The following is a 17,566-nucleotide window of genomic DNA, read 5'->3' on the forward strand; positions in this document are numbered from 1 at the left end:
TGTCACTCTCCACACACCAAGCTTTCTTTAAGCCAGCCTCAGTAAAAAGCAGTAGCAAACACTCCCTTCCACATGTGAGACCACCTCCCCTACCACTCCCAACAGCCTCTGAGGGGATTGTGATTGATTAGAGCCAGCTAGACTACCTACAGCTGCCTTGTTTAATTTGTCATAGGGAGTGATGCATTGCAATGCCTAACTGTCAGGTGTCCTGCTGCCCAGCGAAATTCACAGCCTTGAATTAGGTGCCTAAAAATGGGATTCACAAAAGCCAGCAACAACTCCAACAGGAAAGGCTGAAAGAGCCTCACCCCAGAATATCCAGTAGGCTGGGAGGTAAAGGCACGTACCCGGGACACACAGTTTCAAGTCCCTGCTCCAAATCCAGCAGCATGGGGATTTGAAAACAGGTGTCCCACATTCCAGGTGAGTGTCCCAGCTACTGCACTATTGGGTATTGTCGTACACTTGCCAGCCAGCCTGCCCCATGAATTCCTGATCTGGTCACCCTTGCTGTCTTTTGTGCTGGTGAGGCATGCTCTGAGAATGCCTACTGGATCAGGCCCTGCAGGCAAGACTGGCAGGGAAACACCTAGTTTGAGAATCCCATCAGGTCCTTAAGCATCCCGCTACAATGCCAAGAAGCTTGGTGACATCAGGACTTGGGCAGTTTTGTGTATACCCTCCGGTGGAAATTGGGGCAACTAAGGGATTTTACTAGTGGACATTTAGGTGCCTAGAGGGTTAGATGGCAACTGATCAGGAGCTTTAAGAATCTCAGGGGCACAAAGTGGTGGTTCAACACCTAAATACCTTTGTGGATTTTATCCTTGATGGTTTTAGCCCAGCTCTCTGGAGACACTAGTTCACATCACAAATTACCCTGGACTGAAGGGGCATAGCAGGGGTGTTACCTTCACATCTGCGTAGAGAAGAATATTAATAGTGGAGTGTCAGGAAGCTTGTACTTCAGCACCTCAAGTTGTTCTGCCTTCATGGATAGGAGATTTCACTCTGCAGTGCTGTCAAGCTGGTAACCTTTATAAAGAATGAAGGTACTTGGAGAAAAGAAAAAAGAGGAGCAGAACCCCTTTGTTTGCAAGAGTCTGAATGAGCATTTCTCTTCCCATGGCTTTTGCTGGGTGAAACCTGTCACCATGCGTCTCTGGGAAGGCTCAGCAAAGATGACTGAAGGAGATTGGCTGTTCACTCTGCAGCTACAAATGAGGTGAGGATCCTGGTGTAAATTGGCATGGCACTACTGACTTCAGTGGAGCGATGCCAATTTATAGCAGCTGAGGATCTAGTCCACCATCTCTGGGTGAAACATTTTGTTACATTCATTTTTCCCTTACAGGCTAATACAGTGAGATATTGAGCGCTTACAACCCCCTAGCAGGGCTGGTATCTTAAAGTACTTTTTTTTTTTTTTTCCAATATCTGGCAAAGAATATAACGGGAGGTGAATAAAATACACAAGACCAGGAAAGGTTTCTTTTAAAATGATTTTTTTTTAAAGAAACTGCATACATCAGAGACAAACAATAATTTAAATACCATGCAGTTTCAGTATGTACAAAATCCAGGACAGAGATCCAGTTTACTTTTTCTTCTAGTTATTTACACTGTTTTCATACAGTTATAATCTGTTAAATTACAATACTGGAAGAGCACATGATTGACAGTCACCACATTCACTCCTATACAAAGACAAACTATGTACATACACTTGGATATCAGCTGGAAAATGCAACTGTTTCTGGAGTATGTGAGATGCATGGAAAAGCAGTTAATGTACCCTTCACGTACTTTGTTTTTACAGAAGTGTGATACTAAATTAGAGCTGGGTGAGCAGTGGGGAAGATCATTTGTAACCATTTCTGTTGGCCAACTTTTCATCCTTTTCTTCCATGGATATTTGTACAAAGTGGGCTTATCTGCAGGAACATTGGGGAATGGATGTTCTGCGTGTCATAACCCTATTTGCATATGAACTTGGGTATTTGTGTGTGAATGGAAAGTATTTGGTGGTCATTTTTGGAAGTGCTCTCCTCCTGTTTATAAAGTTTCAGCTGTCCAGTCGGCATGCAGAAGCAGTAAAATGTTATTCAGGTGACCAATCACACCTGATGAAGAGAGAATAGTCAATGACAAAGTGAAGTGCTTGCCTGTAATCCAGAGGCTGAAACTTCTCAAGGGTTCATTGAATAACTACAAATAAATAAATTAGTAAAAATAGAAGCCTATTCTTCTTCTTCACTATTTTTCCTGGTAATGTGTCCTAGGCACCAGATGCACAAAGATGGTACAGGCCCTGCCCCAAAGAGTTTATACCCTGAAACCTACTCAGATCTGAAATGGATAATGCACAGTACATTGTTCACTATTAATAGTTCATTCAGCTCTATTCTACACTAGGTGAAGGAACAGATGTCACCATCACGTCTCAGTAGTTTGTGTCACTTTCTCAAACTAAATTATTAAATTATCTCAAGCAAAACATTTAGATAGAAGTTTTATGATTATTTTTACCACAACTCCTTGTTTTTTCCCCTTCAATTTTCCACTAATGTTTCCATAAGTTCTCGAGCAGATGTTGCATCACACCTTGTAAGTATTAACACCATTGATTCATTAGATTATTACCGAGATATTTTCTTTTTCACCATTGGCATTTTTTCCTCCACATAGTTTTTAGCAATCAGTGATGAATAGATGAAAATTTTGCTCTCACCAACCTAGTTTTGTTTCTTTAAATCAGGTAAAGTGAAGTGTGTGCTATTATAATTATAAATCCTTCTCGTACAAATGGAACTCATTGCTGATAAGAACGGGCAATAGAAAAATTATCTGCTTTATTATTAGGTCTACTTGGCCAATTTTTTTTTTAAAAAGCTCACTCCTTGTTCCAGATGGAATCCCAAGTACAGTAACACAGTGGACTTGGCTGTAGCAGAGTATTTGATGGGAAAAGCATTTGCACTTCTGCAGAAAATACAGATTTTTTTTTAAAAAAAGTCTGCTCTCATTTTGGTCTTAAACTTCCATGCCTGTCAGGTGGAGTGATGTAAGTAAACTGAGGGTACAATGAAGTGTTCAGTCACCAACAAGTCACCTTTCAGGAAGATGCCTTGTCACTGCATAACTCCTGCTAAACAGAAGAAATGCCAGCCGTGCAGCATGGACTGATGCTGTTACGCCGGTCATTTCACTTGGATTCCTCCACAATGTGCTGTAGCTGCAGCTCATGAGAAATATGGCAGTTCCACTGAATACTGTTTCAGATCAGAGCGGAACTGTGGTGTCTTCTGATAGAACGTCAGGCAAATGGAATAATACCTCAAGCGCCTTCCACATCTTGTCTCGGTGCAGAGCAAATCCTGAAAAAAACTTCCTGGGAGTTCAGTGGGATCTTATCTCCAGCCACATGGTAGTCTGTAATATTATGACCATACCCAGAGCCAGAACTCTACTGTAAACTAGAAAACCATTGAGCAGGGCCAGTTTAGTCCGGTTGCCTGATTTGCAGGTGAACCAGGGGTTGCAGCATGGCCCTGACGCACCAGGGACAGGTTGTATTGTTACAGTGGCATTTCCTGTGTTTGCTCCTCCACCAGTGGCTCAGTGTTGCCTGAGAGGTCTGCAGTGATAGCAACAGCTGGATGCCTATCCCATTATCTCAGCCTCTTATTCCTCCTCTTTAACAAGAAACCCAAATCCACCCCTTCCTTAGTGCCTCCCACCAACACACAAGTTCTGAATACTCTGATTTCCATCCTACTGCTTCCTCAGCCCTCCCATCTGACTCAACCTCAGACAACAAGGCAGAGAAGCCAGGACACATGGGCCGCTGTGGGAGGTCACGTTCTGAATCCCGGGGCTTGCAGCTGTTTGAAGCTGCCATGTCTCTGGGCCATTTCATAATGCAATGTGCACATACAAATGCCAAGACCTTTGTTTTCTTCTTTCAAGCCATATGTGAGAGTGAATTTAATAATATGTACACCTTTGTGATTTCAGGGAAAAAACACTGCAGCAATATGTGCGAGGCGGATACCTGCTCTGCTGTTCTTGCACTGTGCTGATAACATTGAACATTAGGTTCTCACTGCTGGTGAACTCTTGGCTGAGGAACTGCATTGTACTTCCCCACTAACTTTATTCTGCAATGTCCTGCAATCAAGTCACTTACAACTGGTCACTGGCAGATCATATTTACATAGATGCCTCTGTCTGAGATAAATCTTCTTCTCCCAGAGTGTATTGGGATTATTATTTTCTTTTGACAAGTTCAGGTAAGTATATCCTGTGCGTGTGATGGGGATGCAGGAATCACCTTTATTTTTAGGCTATTGCGAAACCACTAAACAGTGCTAGGAAATAACTTCAAAGATCTATTACCTCAAATAGAAATGAGGAAAATGGGCAACAGTCAGTGCTTTGGCTCCTGCAGGAATGGCTGAGGTTTTTCTTTCTTTTTAATGCCCTCCACCCTGTAACAGATGTTCACTATTCCCCAAACGCTCACTCATAAGTCACACGGGTGACCTCAGATGAGACTGAAACGCTTCCACTCTTCTCGGATACAGCCCGATCTTGGCAGGTGCTGACCACCCTCAGTTCCTTAATGAAATCAATAGGCGTCATTCTGATGTAATTTACATGGGCTTTATAATAACGTAACTTCACTGAGTTACATGGAGTTGCTGCTGATTTACACCAGGGTAAGTGAGTGAGAAACAGGTCCAAGAGGAGCTGAGCGTGCTCTGCACATAACTGGACACATAATATACACCTGTTAAAGCAACCTCAATCTGATGCTAGTCTGAAATCAGTGGAGGAGATGGGTATTGTATTACCAGGGCACTCCAGGGAAGAATGGGAGGAAGGGTGAGTGGTTGTGTGTGCAAGTGAACTCTTGCAAAGGATACCGTTGTCATAGAAAACATAGGCCTCCCTGCACAAACTTTTAAAAGGAAAACATTTGATATTCTTCCACAGTCACGATCCAGAGATTGCAACTTACAGTAATGTTACTTCAGCATTTTGGCCCATTTATATCGAGTGCAGCAATATATTTTCTCATAAGGAATGGAATCACAGACATTTGTTTCCAGCCTGTTAGGTTTATACTGTATCGGGGCTGGATACTGCAAGAGGCTGAACCCTCTGGTCCTGATCCAGCAAAGCGCTTCAGCATGTGCTTGACTTTAATTAAGCATCTGAATAATCTCATTGGTTTCAAAGTGAATACTCCCATGTTTAGTTAAAGTTAAGCATATGCTTAAGTGCTTTGCTGGGTCAGGGCTAGAGTGATCACCCCCTTGCAGTGCTGAGCTGTAAGTGGCCATTTTAACAGTTAAAAGCATGCCAATATAAAAAAGCCTCTGGGTTTTTGCCTATTGCCTTGGTTCTAAATATTGCAGATAATTCTGAGCCATCCACAACAATACAATAGTATATTTTTGTTACACCAGGCCCAGTTTTGCTACACCAGAACCGAGAAAAGATTATTCTCAATATGATTAAAGTGCAGGGCCTTATATGCCCAATCTGCCCTTTAAAAATCTCATACGTACAGAATAATACATATCCCATGGATACCTTATTGGAATCCAGACCTTTGTCCTGATTTGCTGTTGCCTTACAGTTGTGTGAACTGGAGGGCAAACACAGCTATTCTGATTTGAGTGTGTTCGACATGCCTTTACGATCACGAGGAACAGGTATAAATGACTACACAATGTCAAGGCGGTGCCTTTTGCTCGTTATTTACCAATATTATTGTTACTTAATGTTTGTGGAGTCATAATTGGGTTTGGAAAACAAAAAGTTGATTGTGTGAAACCAGCCTTCAGTAAGTAATGCTGTTCTTGTGAACCAAAATGGTGATGATCAACCAGTCACAAACTCCTCCATGGAAAGTGAATTTCTTTGTACTCGGAAAGTGGGCAGGTCCTGAGAGCAGTTCTCTTCCCTCATTGTCCTTCTAAGGTGCTCCTAAACTGAAAAGTGTTTGGACTAAAAGTGCTTTAACGTGGCTGCAGGCCTTTTGGAGACTTCACCCAGCACAGTCATTCCCAGAACAACACCAAGTGCCTCAGCTTTCTTTGGAGTCAGGTGACAGATACTTGCAAGGATGCGGGGTGACTGAAGACAGAATGGATGCATTACAAGCTGGGCTTGGACAAATATGGTGAATCCACATGCCAGGAAGTCATAAACATAGATGCCAGCTCTTGGTATGATTCCCACCAGGGGTATTTTCTATTATCGAAGCTTGTGCCAGCAGATCTGATGATGTAGCAGTACCCATCACATGTAAGTACAATTTCCATTTTGCTTCTTCCCCCCTTATTTTCATTTATTTCTTTAATTTAATTATTTTAAAAAGGCAGTTCAGAAGATTTACATTGTACGTAATAGGAAGTGAATAATACCAGCACTTACGGTTCTTTTTAGTTAGGTTTTAAAGATGGCATAGTAGTCAAGTAGAATTGAACTGCTACGGTCTATGAAACCTAAAAGAGAAAGGATGAATGAAGAATGCCATACTTTACAACAAGCTTGTTCTCACATACGTATTATATGTCATCAAATAGGTGGCATTATTTAATGGTTTAGGGCAATGGCATTGGACACCAGGATTCCTGGGCTCTGTTTTCAGATCAGCTATTGATTCACTATGTGACCTTGGAAAAGTAATTTAAACTTCCCTATTCCTCAATTTATCCATCTGAAAAAATGGGTTTAGCAACATTAACACTTACCAAACTCACCGAGTTGTTGTGAGGGCCTGATCCAAAGCCCACTGAAGTCAATTAGCGTTTTTGGATCAGAACTTTAGGACCTGTTTACGTACCAATTATTCCAGCTATTGCAGAATAACTCCTCAGAGTGGACACTCTTATTTCAGCATAAAAGTGTCAACACGTAGTTATTCCAGAATAAGAGTATCGACACATAGTTATTCCAAAATAGCTATTCCACTCTAAATTCACGGCCTACCTTACTCCAGAATAATTTTCATGTGCAGGCAAGCCCTCAGATCTTCAAATAATAGACTTGACATAAATTCAAAGTATTATTAAGGCTATATTTTAGTCACTGGTATTTTTAGTAAAAGTCATGGACAGGTCACGGGCAGTAAACAAAAATTCACGGCCCATGACCTGTCCATGACTTGGGACTTGTCTACACTTACATTTTATAGCGCTCTAACTTACTGGCTCAGGGGGGTGAAAAATCACCGTCCTGAGCGCAGCAAGTCTGAGTGCTTTAAAGTGCTAATGTAGACAGGCTCCGAGCGCTGTGAGCCATGCTTCCAGCGCTCGGAGCTAATCCCCTCATGAACTAATCCACACTTGCACTTCAAAGTGCTACTGCAGGAGCGTTCCCGCGCAGCGCTTTGAAGTTTCCATTGTAGACATACCCTTGTACTATATACCCTGACTAAATCTTGGGGGCGGGAGGGGGCCGTGGGTGCTGGGGTGGGTGGCCCGGGACCCCTGCCGGTGCTGGTGGGGGCGCAGTTGTAGAGGCTGGCAGGCTCCCTGTCTGGCTTTGTGCCTCCCTGGAAGTGGCAACATCCTCCTTCCTCAGCTCCTATGCGGAGGCGTGGCTGGGCAACTTTGCGCACTGCCTCTGCCTCGAGTGCCGGCTCTGCAGCTCCCATTGGCTGGGAACTGTGGCCAGTGGGAGCTGCGGGAGGTGTCTGCAGGCAGAGGCAGCATGCAGAGCTGCCTGGCCACACCTCTTCCTAAGAGCTGAGGGATGTCGCTGCTTCCGGGGAGCCCTTTCCCCGCCCCGAGGTAAGTGCCCCTCAGAGCCCTCATCCCCTCCTGTGCCCCAACCCTCAATCCTGAGCCCCCTCCAACGCCCAAATTCCTGCTGCTGCTGGGGGGCGGGTGGCCTGAGACTGCCCCAGCAGTGGCCTGAGTAGCTTGGGCAGTCCTTGGGCCAGCCACACTAGCCGTGGCAGAAATCATGGAGGTCCCGGAAAGTCACAAAATCCGTGAGTTCCATGAAAAACTCGCTGCCTTAATTATTATTCATTAATGTTTAAGTTTAAAGAGACATTTGAAGTTAAATATGCAGCTTCTCTGCAGAGGCTGTTTTGCAATGTGTTCAGAGGCTTTTGTTTCCAGTCATGTATGATTGTTTTGTAAGTGTTGGTCTTTGACTCTATCATCAATTAAAGTACTCATTCCTCTAGAAGAGCAACACTCATATCCTCTACCCAGCATATATGTCATTATCCTAATGCCAAAAATAGATTGTTACCCTGCTAATGATTTTATAATGGTGACTTATCTGAGTTTAAGAGAATTATTCTCTTTCACGTAAGTATGTTTCATTTATGTGGATATTTTTTGGTTAGACTAACAGCTCAACAACCCTGTTGAACTTTAAATGAATCTTTCTCCAGGTTCAAGTATGCTGGGCTTAGCTTTCAGTGAACCCAGGGCCAGATTTGACTGAATCAGAACCAGCTTATGGATTAAAATGGAAATCAGACAAAATTCAAGAGACTTCAGATGAATGGTCTCCTCAAGATTTGGAAACAAAAGCAAAATTCTGGCTGCAAACCCACAGGAACCAAACTGAAAGAAGGCTCACACAGACACGCCTTCAAACTAAAATTGCTAAGTTTTGCAGTGCTACAGTGAGCTGCTGCTGTGCCATTGTAGTTCTGTAGCATAAAAACTTACTACAGCGATGGAAGGGGTTTTCCCACCACTGTAGAAAATCCACCGCCTCAAGAAGCAGTATAATAGTATAATCCTTCTGCTGATCTAGCTGTGTCTACACTGCGGGTTAGAAATTTTTCACAAACCTGAGCAAGGTACCTAGGTGAGCCTAAGTTTTAGGTGTAGCTCAAGCCACACGCTTCTAGACTTAATGCTTGATCTTGTGAGTTGTTGAGCACTCAATGGAAGCTAAGAGCGCTTAGCACCTGTTAGAACCGTAACCAGTTATAGGTATCTTACATCTGGAGGCTGAATTTAGCAGGACAAACTCAACCCTCATGTAAATCTATTGAGAGGTCAAAAGATTAGGACAGAGATGATTGTGGACCGTTGGGTGCAAGTACTTAACTAGAACTGGCCTAAGATCTCATGATTCAAAGACAGCTGCTTGTCTCTTGCCAATGACTGCCCTGCACCTTTAAGCAGGGGGATGTTTGGCTGGGTGGCTGAGTGAAGGGAACAGTGCTTTATGGCTGGTGGTGTCAGTGTGGTTGCTGACTCATACCCTGGTAATGCAGGGTTTCAAAGGGGAAGCTCAGCACCTGAAGCCTTCCTTTTTACACAGACCAAGGCTGAAGCGACCCACCTTCCCCCCCTTTTAAGTGGTAAAATACCAGGTTTGGTCAACACCTGCGGTGGGCATTACTCTAGCTGCTCCTTTTTTAGGGGGGCTGGGAAGGAATATTTCCCTTACTAGCATATTGGCTTGGGTGCAGTTGGGGGTTTTTCCTCCTTCCCCACAGCGGGTTTCAGGAAGGGGTCTGTTCATGCATTGCATGACGGGAGGTAGGCTACATGTCACAACTCATTATTTAAGTGAACGGCAGATGTCCAGTGCAGGTACTCCATAGGGAAGGTATACAATGACCAGATAAATGGCTTGGAAAAGAACTTAAAAAGAGGTGTTCATTATAGGAATGAACGGGGGATGGTTGGGGACTCCTATGATTAGTACGGCAGAGAACCAACCCCCTATTTTAGCCCTCCTACAAAGGGGTGTATGGATGGTAAGATTCCAGCAATGGATTTACTGGAGGGACCTGGATGGAAAAAGAGGGGGAGCTGGTAAAAGCCCCCCGGGAAATTATGGAATAAACATGGAGTTACCTGCACTGTACACTGTTATCTACCATGTAGTCTCAGACATCTAAGAAGAAAGTTGCAGCCTGATTAAACCCATGTCAAATGTCTCCTGTCCTTCGTTTGGCATAGCCAGACAACATACATGTACATTCTTATTTGTTATTATTTGACTCCTTTTTCCACGTCTTCAAATATGACAGTTAAAGTAGTGCTAGCTGGTGGATCACTTCTACAAATGAATGTGTTCATAAACTATGCAACACTTTTAACATGATTTTAATGTATTGTGACAAAGTTCCTGCTCCACCTTGGTGGGTGTTGCGCTTATTGGTGGATTTGCTCGCGTTGGAGCTTAACGGCAGCCCTCAGCTTGTCCGTTTTTCTGAACCCACAGGCCAGGTCGACGACTCCTGTGTCTGACCAGGAGTTGGGAGGATTTGGGGGGAACCCGGGCCAACGCTCTACTCCGGGTTCCAGCCCAGGGCCCTGTGGAATGCAGCTGTCTAGAGTGCCTCCTGGAACAGCTGTGCAACAGCTACAACTCCCTGGGCTACTTCCCCATGGAAGTCTTAATTCCATGCTGCCTTAATTGATTCTAGCAGCTTCTTGATTGGCTGCAGGTGTTCTAATCAGCCTGTCTTAATTGTCTCCAGAAGGTTCCTGATTGTTCTGAAACCTTCCCTGTTACCTTACCCAGGGGATAATATATCTGCCTTCTATGACTCTCCTATAGCCATCTTGTCCGACCCTGTCACAGTATATAAATTTAAAAAAAGATCCACATGATGCAAAATTAATTCAGCCTTATGCTTTTCCAGGGCATTCCGAAAGTAATAATTGACAGAGATTTGCATGAGACCTCTCTTTCTTGAAATGAATTCCTACAATCTATGAAAAATCAATGTAATTTAATTTAGCGTAGGACTTTACGAACCAATCAGAGAGCCTGATTTTCAGAGGTGCTGAGCACCTGCAGCTCTCACTGACTTCAGCTGGAATTCTAGGGATTTAACACCTCTGAAAATTACAGAATAGAAGCAGCATGGACAATGGTAAGGCAAGCTTCCCAATCCTCCAATGTGCCTCAGCCCTGAATTGTTAGGGATAAACGTATTAGTTCAGGCTCCTGGCTCATTCAGTCCTGGGCTTTTCTGCCCATTCAGCCTACAAGGATATGAACTGGTGCCAGTTATAATGCTGAGTTTGAGATTTTCTCCTAAATTGCCTATGGAAAGAACTGAAACACAGGGATTAATAATAGAACAACCTGAGTATTCTATATGTTTTGTGCTCACATTGCAGTGCATTAGCTTCCTACAGTGTATGAGCTCTGAAACTGGAAATGCTATTATACCCTTTCTGCTTTCCTTTTCCTTCTGGACACCAACACCATTTATTTAAATACCAGAACAGTGAAATGCAAAATGACCAGCATGCTAAACAAGCAAAATAAAAAAAGAGATTAAATATTGTTACAGAGATGATGCACAACTGCATACAAGCCTGTAATCTTGACGGGCATATCTCTTGAGTGGTGGGTTGATTGTGAATGCTGTTTGTGTGTGGCTACGTATTTGGTGTGTGCATGTTTGGGAAAAGAGGATGTCTATATGTTTTGGAAGTCAACACTATCAATTGTTAATCTTAATACAAATAAACAAACAAAAATCTCATCCAACCTTGTTAGATGCTTGCTTAATTCATGAACCTCCATTTCAGTGCTTTTAAATTCGTTGAGCTCTTTTCGAATGGCTGCCTGCAAATGACAAAGAAACAAGTAAATATGCAAATAAAAGATCAAAATAAGCTAACTTTTTATTCAAAATGGTATATTTGATTAACAAACATGAAAGAGGCCATAAACGATGTTCTCGTAGGTAGAAGAGAAAGCATAGACAAGGCTCTTTAAAATATTTCTTAAAAAAAGAGAGATAAACCCGATCTAAAAATCACAGGAAGACAAGAGCAGAAGAATATTTCAGTGAGCTGTATCTATTAGAAGGAGAGGTTCTTTGTAAACAATGCTGACATAGGTCCTAGTTCTGGTCCCTCAAATAAATACCCCACAATGGGTGCACATATATGTTGCAAAAGCAAAATTAACAAAAAGCCATATGGAACAGATGAATGGCTGCCAAACTTGGACCATGCCTGACCATACGGGAGAGAGTACCAGAGCTGAGTGCCTTTCACACAGAATGCCCTGCTGCTTATCCCTATTAAGTCAACCTCTGGAAGAGACAGCAAGACCATTCCAGTCAAACAGAACTGCTGCAGCAGGTCATATAAATAAGAGATGCCAGCAGGGCCATCCCTAGCCATTTTGGTGCCCTATGCAGCTCCCCCCCCCCGGGGGGGTGGTGTGGGGCCCCAGGCCTCCGCGATAGGGGGGCTGGCCCCACATCTCTGCAGGGGGGGAAGGAACTTGGGGGGCAGAGGGGAAACCACCCCCCAGCACTCACCGGCGGAGCGGAGTGGGCTGGGGCTGGGTTGCTCCACTTCCTGCCACCCAGTGAGAGTAGGGTAGGCCAGCCCCCACACTCACGGAACAGCGGGAAGAGGAATGACCCGGCCCCAGCCCACTCCACTCTGCTCCCCTGGCTCCCAGCCTTGGAGCTTGGGGGGCAGTGGAAACCACCCCCCAGCAGTCACCGGTGGCGCGGAATGGGCTGGGGCCAGGTTACTCCACTTACCGCCGCTAAGTGCGGGCCTGACCACTGCTGGAGTCCTTAGGGGAGTGGGGGTGGGGCTGGGGTGCAGCAGGGGCTTTGGGGAAGGGGTGGAGTGGGGGCGGGACTGGGGCGGAGCAGGGCAGGGGCCATGTGGAAGAGGTGGAGCAGGGGCTGGAGCAGCACACAGCTGCGTAGGGCACCCCAAATTTCCTGGATGCCAGAACATTGAATTGCAGCAGCCACAGCAGACTGGAAACCAGTGCAGGGCAAAAAGCATGAGTGTCAATTGCTCACATTGGCCTGTTGCTTAACAGGCAGATGGCCACATTCTGCACTAGCAGAAAATTCAGAGTGATCTGCAAGGGTGGTCCCACGTAGAGCACATAGCAGTTTCCAGTGTAGAAGTGCCAAAGGCATCAGCAACTGTGGCACAAGGAAACATTTTCGAAAGTTCCTAAATCTCACTGACTTTCAATGAGGCTTGATGATCCCGGAGCCCAACACATCTTGCAGTTTGGATTGCTTCATTATTTATTTAAAACAATATTCTTTCTGCAAAAAGAACTTCTAGCAGGAGATAGCACTAAGCAAAGTACAGAAATAGCACCAAATTCTAAAATAGCTAGAGTAACTTCCTAAAATAGCTAGAGTAACTGGATAGTATTTCACCCAAATCACTAAAGTCTCAATCCTGCAACTTCCGTGGGTCAGGACTGGGCCTAGATTGAAAAATGTCTAGCCTCCAAGCAGTCTCATAGACTCATAGATATTAAAGTCAGAAGGGACCATTATGATCATCTAGTCCGACCTCCCACACAACGCAGGCCACAGAATCTCACCCACCCACTCCTGCGAAAAATCTCATCTATGTCTGAGCTATTGAAGTCCTCAAATCATGGTTTAAAGACTTTAAGGAGGAGAGAATCCTCCCTCAAGTGACCCGTGCCCCATGCTACAGAGGAAGGCGAAAAACCTCCAGGGCCTCTTCCAATCTGCCCTGGAGGAAAATTCCTTCCCGACCCCAAATATGGTGATCAGCTGAACCCTGAGCATATGGGCAAGACTCACCAGCCAGATACCCAGGAAAGAGTTCTTTGTAGTAACTCAGATCCCACCCCATCTAACATCCTATCACACGCCATTGGGCCTATTTATCATGAATATGTAAAATCAATTAAATGCCAAAATCACGTTATCCCATCATACCATCTCCTCCATAAACGTATCAAGTTTAATCTTAAAGCCAGATAGGTCTTTTGCCCCCACTGCTTCCCTTGGAAGGCTATTCCAAAACTTCAGACCTCTGATGGTTAGAAACCTTCTAAACTTCCTGACCAGTTTATATCCATTTGTTCTTGTGTCCACATTGGTACTGAGCTTAAATAATTCCTCTCCCTCTCTGGTATTTATCCCTCTGATATATTTATAGAGAGCTGCTGATGGTCTAGCCCAAGATCGAAAAACTTTTAACTTTGACTTTTTTTTTCCATTGATCTTATCAGTTTATGCGTCTACCTTACTGCCTGATTATGAAACCTTTTACGCATGTGAGTAATGCCACCGGTAAGTGCTACTCATGGAAGGAAGGGCTATCTCTAAGGAAATCTGCATTGGTATAACCCCCTAATACAGATAAATTACATCAGTGAAAAATGGGATATGTGCCAGTGTGATTTATCCAAGAGCAAACTGCCTTCATCTGGACCAGAGCCGACGCTAGGCATAAGCAGACTAAGGCTATGTCTACACCAGCACTTTTGTTGTTAAAACTTGTCGCTTGGGGGTGTGAAAAAACCCACCCCCCTAAACGACAATAGCTTCAAGAAGGAAAAGTGCCAGTGTGGACAGCGCTTTGTCAGTAGAGCCATGCTTCCGGCAAAAACGCTACCACCCCTCATTTATTTTGTCGCCGGGAGAGCTCTCTCCTGGTGACAAAGTGTGGCTACACAGCACACATTACAATGGTGCGGCTGCAGTGGCATAGCCGTGCCGTTGTAAGGTGCGCAGTGTAGACATAGCCTAACAGTTGCTTAGGGCCCCGAGCAGCTTAAGGGGCCCCCAAAATATTCCTGCTGAGGGCCTCCAATGGGCTACCACTGCCTCTGATCTAGACAAGCCCTAAGCACGACTCTTTGCATGGGCTACAGAACTGGGCCCTTTGTGCTCTTCAAATACAGCTTTGTTGTTTTATTTACTTTGGAAATGACTGTCAGGCTGTGCCTTATCTATCACTGAAAAGACTGACTGTTTATGCAGCAGCTCAAGGGCCTGTCCTCAGCAGACCGATTTGCGGCCTAAATGACTGTGAAGGGCCACACAGGCGGCTGACTCCCACAAGGTCTGAAATCTATTACCCCATGCATTCCTGATCTATTGGTGAGATTTTAACATGCCCTTTTTCTTCCTCAGACCATTACAGTTGGTAAAGATGAAGTCAGACTGAACACAATTCCACACATCCAGAACATGTAGAGCTAGATTAACTTGACAAACAGAAAATCCATTAGAAAAATATATTTTTGCAATAAATCTTCGCCCTGGCCTGCGAAGACAGAGAGTTACTGAATAGTAGCTGTGGAGGGGAATAATCTTCAATAGGGGAGTTTTGGTTTTGTCAGAGCTGGTTTCAAATTGTTTTTCTATTTTTTGTTTAAATGGTGCAAATGGTGATGCGGAAAAGCAGGCATTGCAGATGCCAGCAATCAGGATATTTTCCACAAGACCTGACCTGAAGAAGGAAAAATAGATTTGTGCACTTTTTTTTGCTCCCTTATACATGCAGAAGGAATGCCAAGCCTTGTTTCCTCTGTTTTGCTGGAGGTCTTGATCAGCGACCACAAGAACTCAGTGATACAGACTGGCTTTCTATATACACCATAAATAAGAGTCCAAGCTCCATTTTTCTCCCATATTTACTTTATTTTCCTTTACTTTCTTTTTAATATTGGTACTTAGCACTTTTATACTACTTTTCAGTCACAGATCTACAAACACTTTACAAAGCTGGACAGACTTTATTATCCCCATTTTATAGATGAGGAAAAATAAAGTACGGATTGGTTAAGTTAGTTGATTTAGGACTTGTCCACAAAGGAAAGTTATGTTAGTATAAGCCAAGATGTGAATTGAAACTGATATAGTTATCTCTACATAATGCCCAGGGTGGACAGTGTTATTCTGGAATAAGTAAGGCTTGTTTTGGTTTGGCTTTCATTGCTTTGGAAGGGGTTAAAGCTAAACTGAAGAAAGCCACTCTTATACTAGAATCTGATTGTCCCCCTGGGTAGTTATACTGATATAACTATATTGGTTTAGCTATACTGGTAATAACTGCTAACACATGCCTGTGTAGACCAGCCTTAATTGCACAGTAAGTCAGCTGTAGGGCCAGGAATAGAAATCAGGGCTCCCTGTCTTATTTCCTGTCCACTGGACTACACAGCCTGGTGGTAACATGCTGGGTTGACACAGTTCCACATTAAAAAAAAAATTTAGACCCTGATTTTCATTACACTATGGACCCTTTAAATCACACTGGCAATGTAAAGGGGTCAAAGAGTCAATGTAACATTTCTCAGGCCCAGAGTCTTGTCTGTCTTGAGAACTGCAATAAAAAGTTTAAATTTCTCTGTCTCACTTTGTGGATGCTATCACCTTGTCTCTGCTTGAGATAGACATTGCACTCTACATAGTAGGACAAAGAAACATGCGGAAACAGCCTGAACTATGAATACAGTCCACATTCTTTCTGCAACCTCCAGTGTGATTTATGGAATGTCAGGGCATTAAGCCCTTTGCTGCTAGTTCCCACCACAGACTCAACGTGGTGGTAGAATATAGGAATAACTGATGTGCCAAACTCCACTAACACTCAAAAGAAGGTGCACTTGATACAGAGAACTGCTTTTCTCAATATATATGACACATAAGACAATAATTAGGTGGTTAAAAAACCTTTGGGAAACAGGAAAGAACATAACATAAGAATAGCCATACTGGGTCAGACTAATGCTCCATCTCGCCCAGTGTCTGGCCTTTGACAGTGGCCAATGCCAGATTCTTCAAAGGGAATGAACAGAACAGGGCAATCTTCAGGTGATCCAAAATCATGTTCTATCCCTCCTGTCTTAAGATAAAGATACTGGGTAAAATTTCCAAAAGCAAACAGGGCCGGCTCTAGGTTTTTTGCCGCCCCGAGCAAAAAATTTGCCACCCCAAGCTCCGAGAGCGTAATTGTCCAAGCAAAAAAAAAAAAAAAAGGACGGCCGGAATGCCGCCCCTGGAATTGTGCCGCCCCAAGCACGTGCTTGCTTTGCTGGTGCCTAGAACCTGTCCTGAAAGCAAATGAGTCCCAATGGCTTTCTATTGGACAGGTGCTTTTGACAATTTTATCCATGGATATTTTGCACCCAAGGATTAATTAATTATGCGACTACAGCTTTGGTGAGTGCCACTGAGGTACTGGTTCATTAATTCTGTCTCCTGGTATCATGCGCAACCTTGCTTGTAGGAGTGCCCCACCCATAAAGTGGTAGAATTACTCAGCGCAACCAACCAACACACATGCACAAATACAAGGGCAGTCAGCAAGATCTCTTCCTCACAGGGCCTGATTCCCCTCTAATGCTGATTTTATGCCAGTGTAACTCCATTGATTTCATTGGAATTAGTCCTGGTTTACTGGGATTGGCAAATGAGGCTCAACGTTTCCAACAAGAAAACAAAATAAATTAACGTAAGCAGAAAAGGAACAGAAAACTCATCAGCTCCGAGTTCAACACAGCCCTGGAACCCTGGATGGTCAGTACCCTCCCAAAGGCATTTCACCCTCTACCTTCCAGCCAGCCGCTTTTAGGCCTTGTCTACATACAAAAGTCATACTATTTTAACTATACAGGTATAGATAAAGCCGTACAATCCCTCTAGTGTTGATGCAGTTATATGCTGGGATAAAAGAGGTTACACCACTATTGTTTATTCCTGTATAGGAAGGGGAATAAGTTATACTGATATAAAGCACCTTTGTATAGGTAGATCTGCATCCACACTAGGGAATGTTCT

The 17,566-nt window shown here is 43.9% G+C and overlaps 1 protein-coding gene across 12 annotated transcripts in view; it reads right to left on the minus strand.

The window, feature by feature from the left end:
• Positions 1 to 1,491: 1,491 nt before the first annotated feature.
• Positions 1,492 to 17,566, minus strand: part of PHACTR1 (phosphatase and actin regulator 1) — a 450,172-nt gene continuing 434,097 nt past the window's right edge. For all 12 annotated transcript variants that reach the window (XM_043507024.1, XM_038389709.2, XM_043507027.1 and 9 more), the window contains 2 exons: positions 11,513 to 11,589; positions 1,492 to 6,521 (listed from right to left, as the gene is read on the minus strand). In XM_043507024.1, the coding sequence (XP_043362959.1) occupies positions 6,506 to 6,521; positions 11,513 to 11,589 (93 nt within the window). In that variant the 3' untranslated portion in view covers positions 1,492 to 6,505. The remainder of the gene's footprint in view (positions 6,522 to 11,512; positions 11,590 to 17,566) is intronic.

Source organism: Dermochelys coriacea, chromosome 2 (assembly GCF_009764565.3).
Source record: "Dermochelys coriacea isolate rDerCor1 chromosome 2, rDerCor1.pri.v4, whole genome shotgun sequence".
Taxonomy (NCBI): Eukaryota; Metazoa; Chordata; order Testudines; family Dermochelyidae; genus Dermochelys; species Dermochelys coriacea.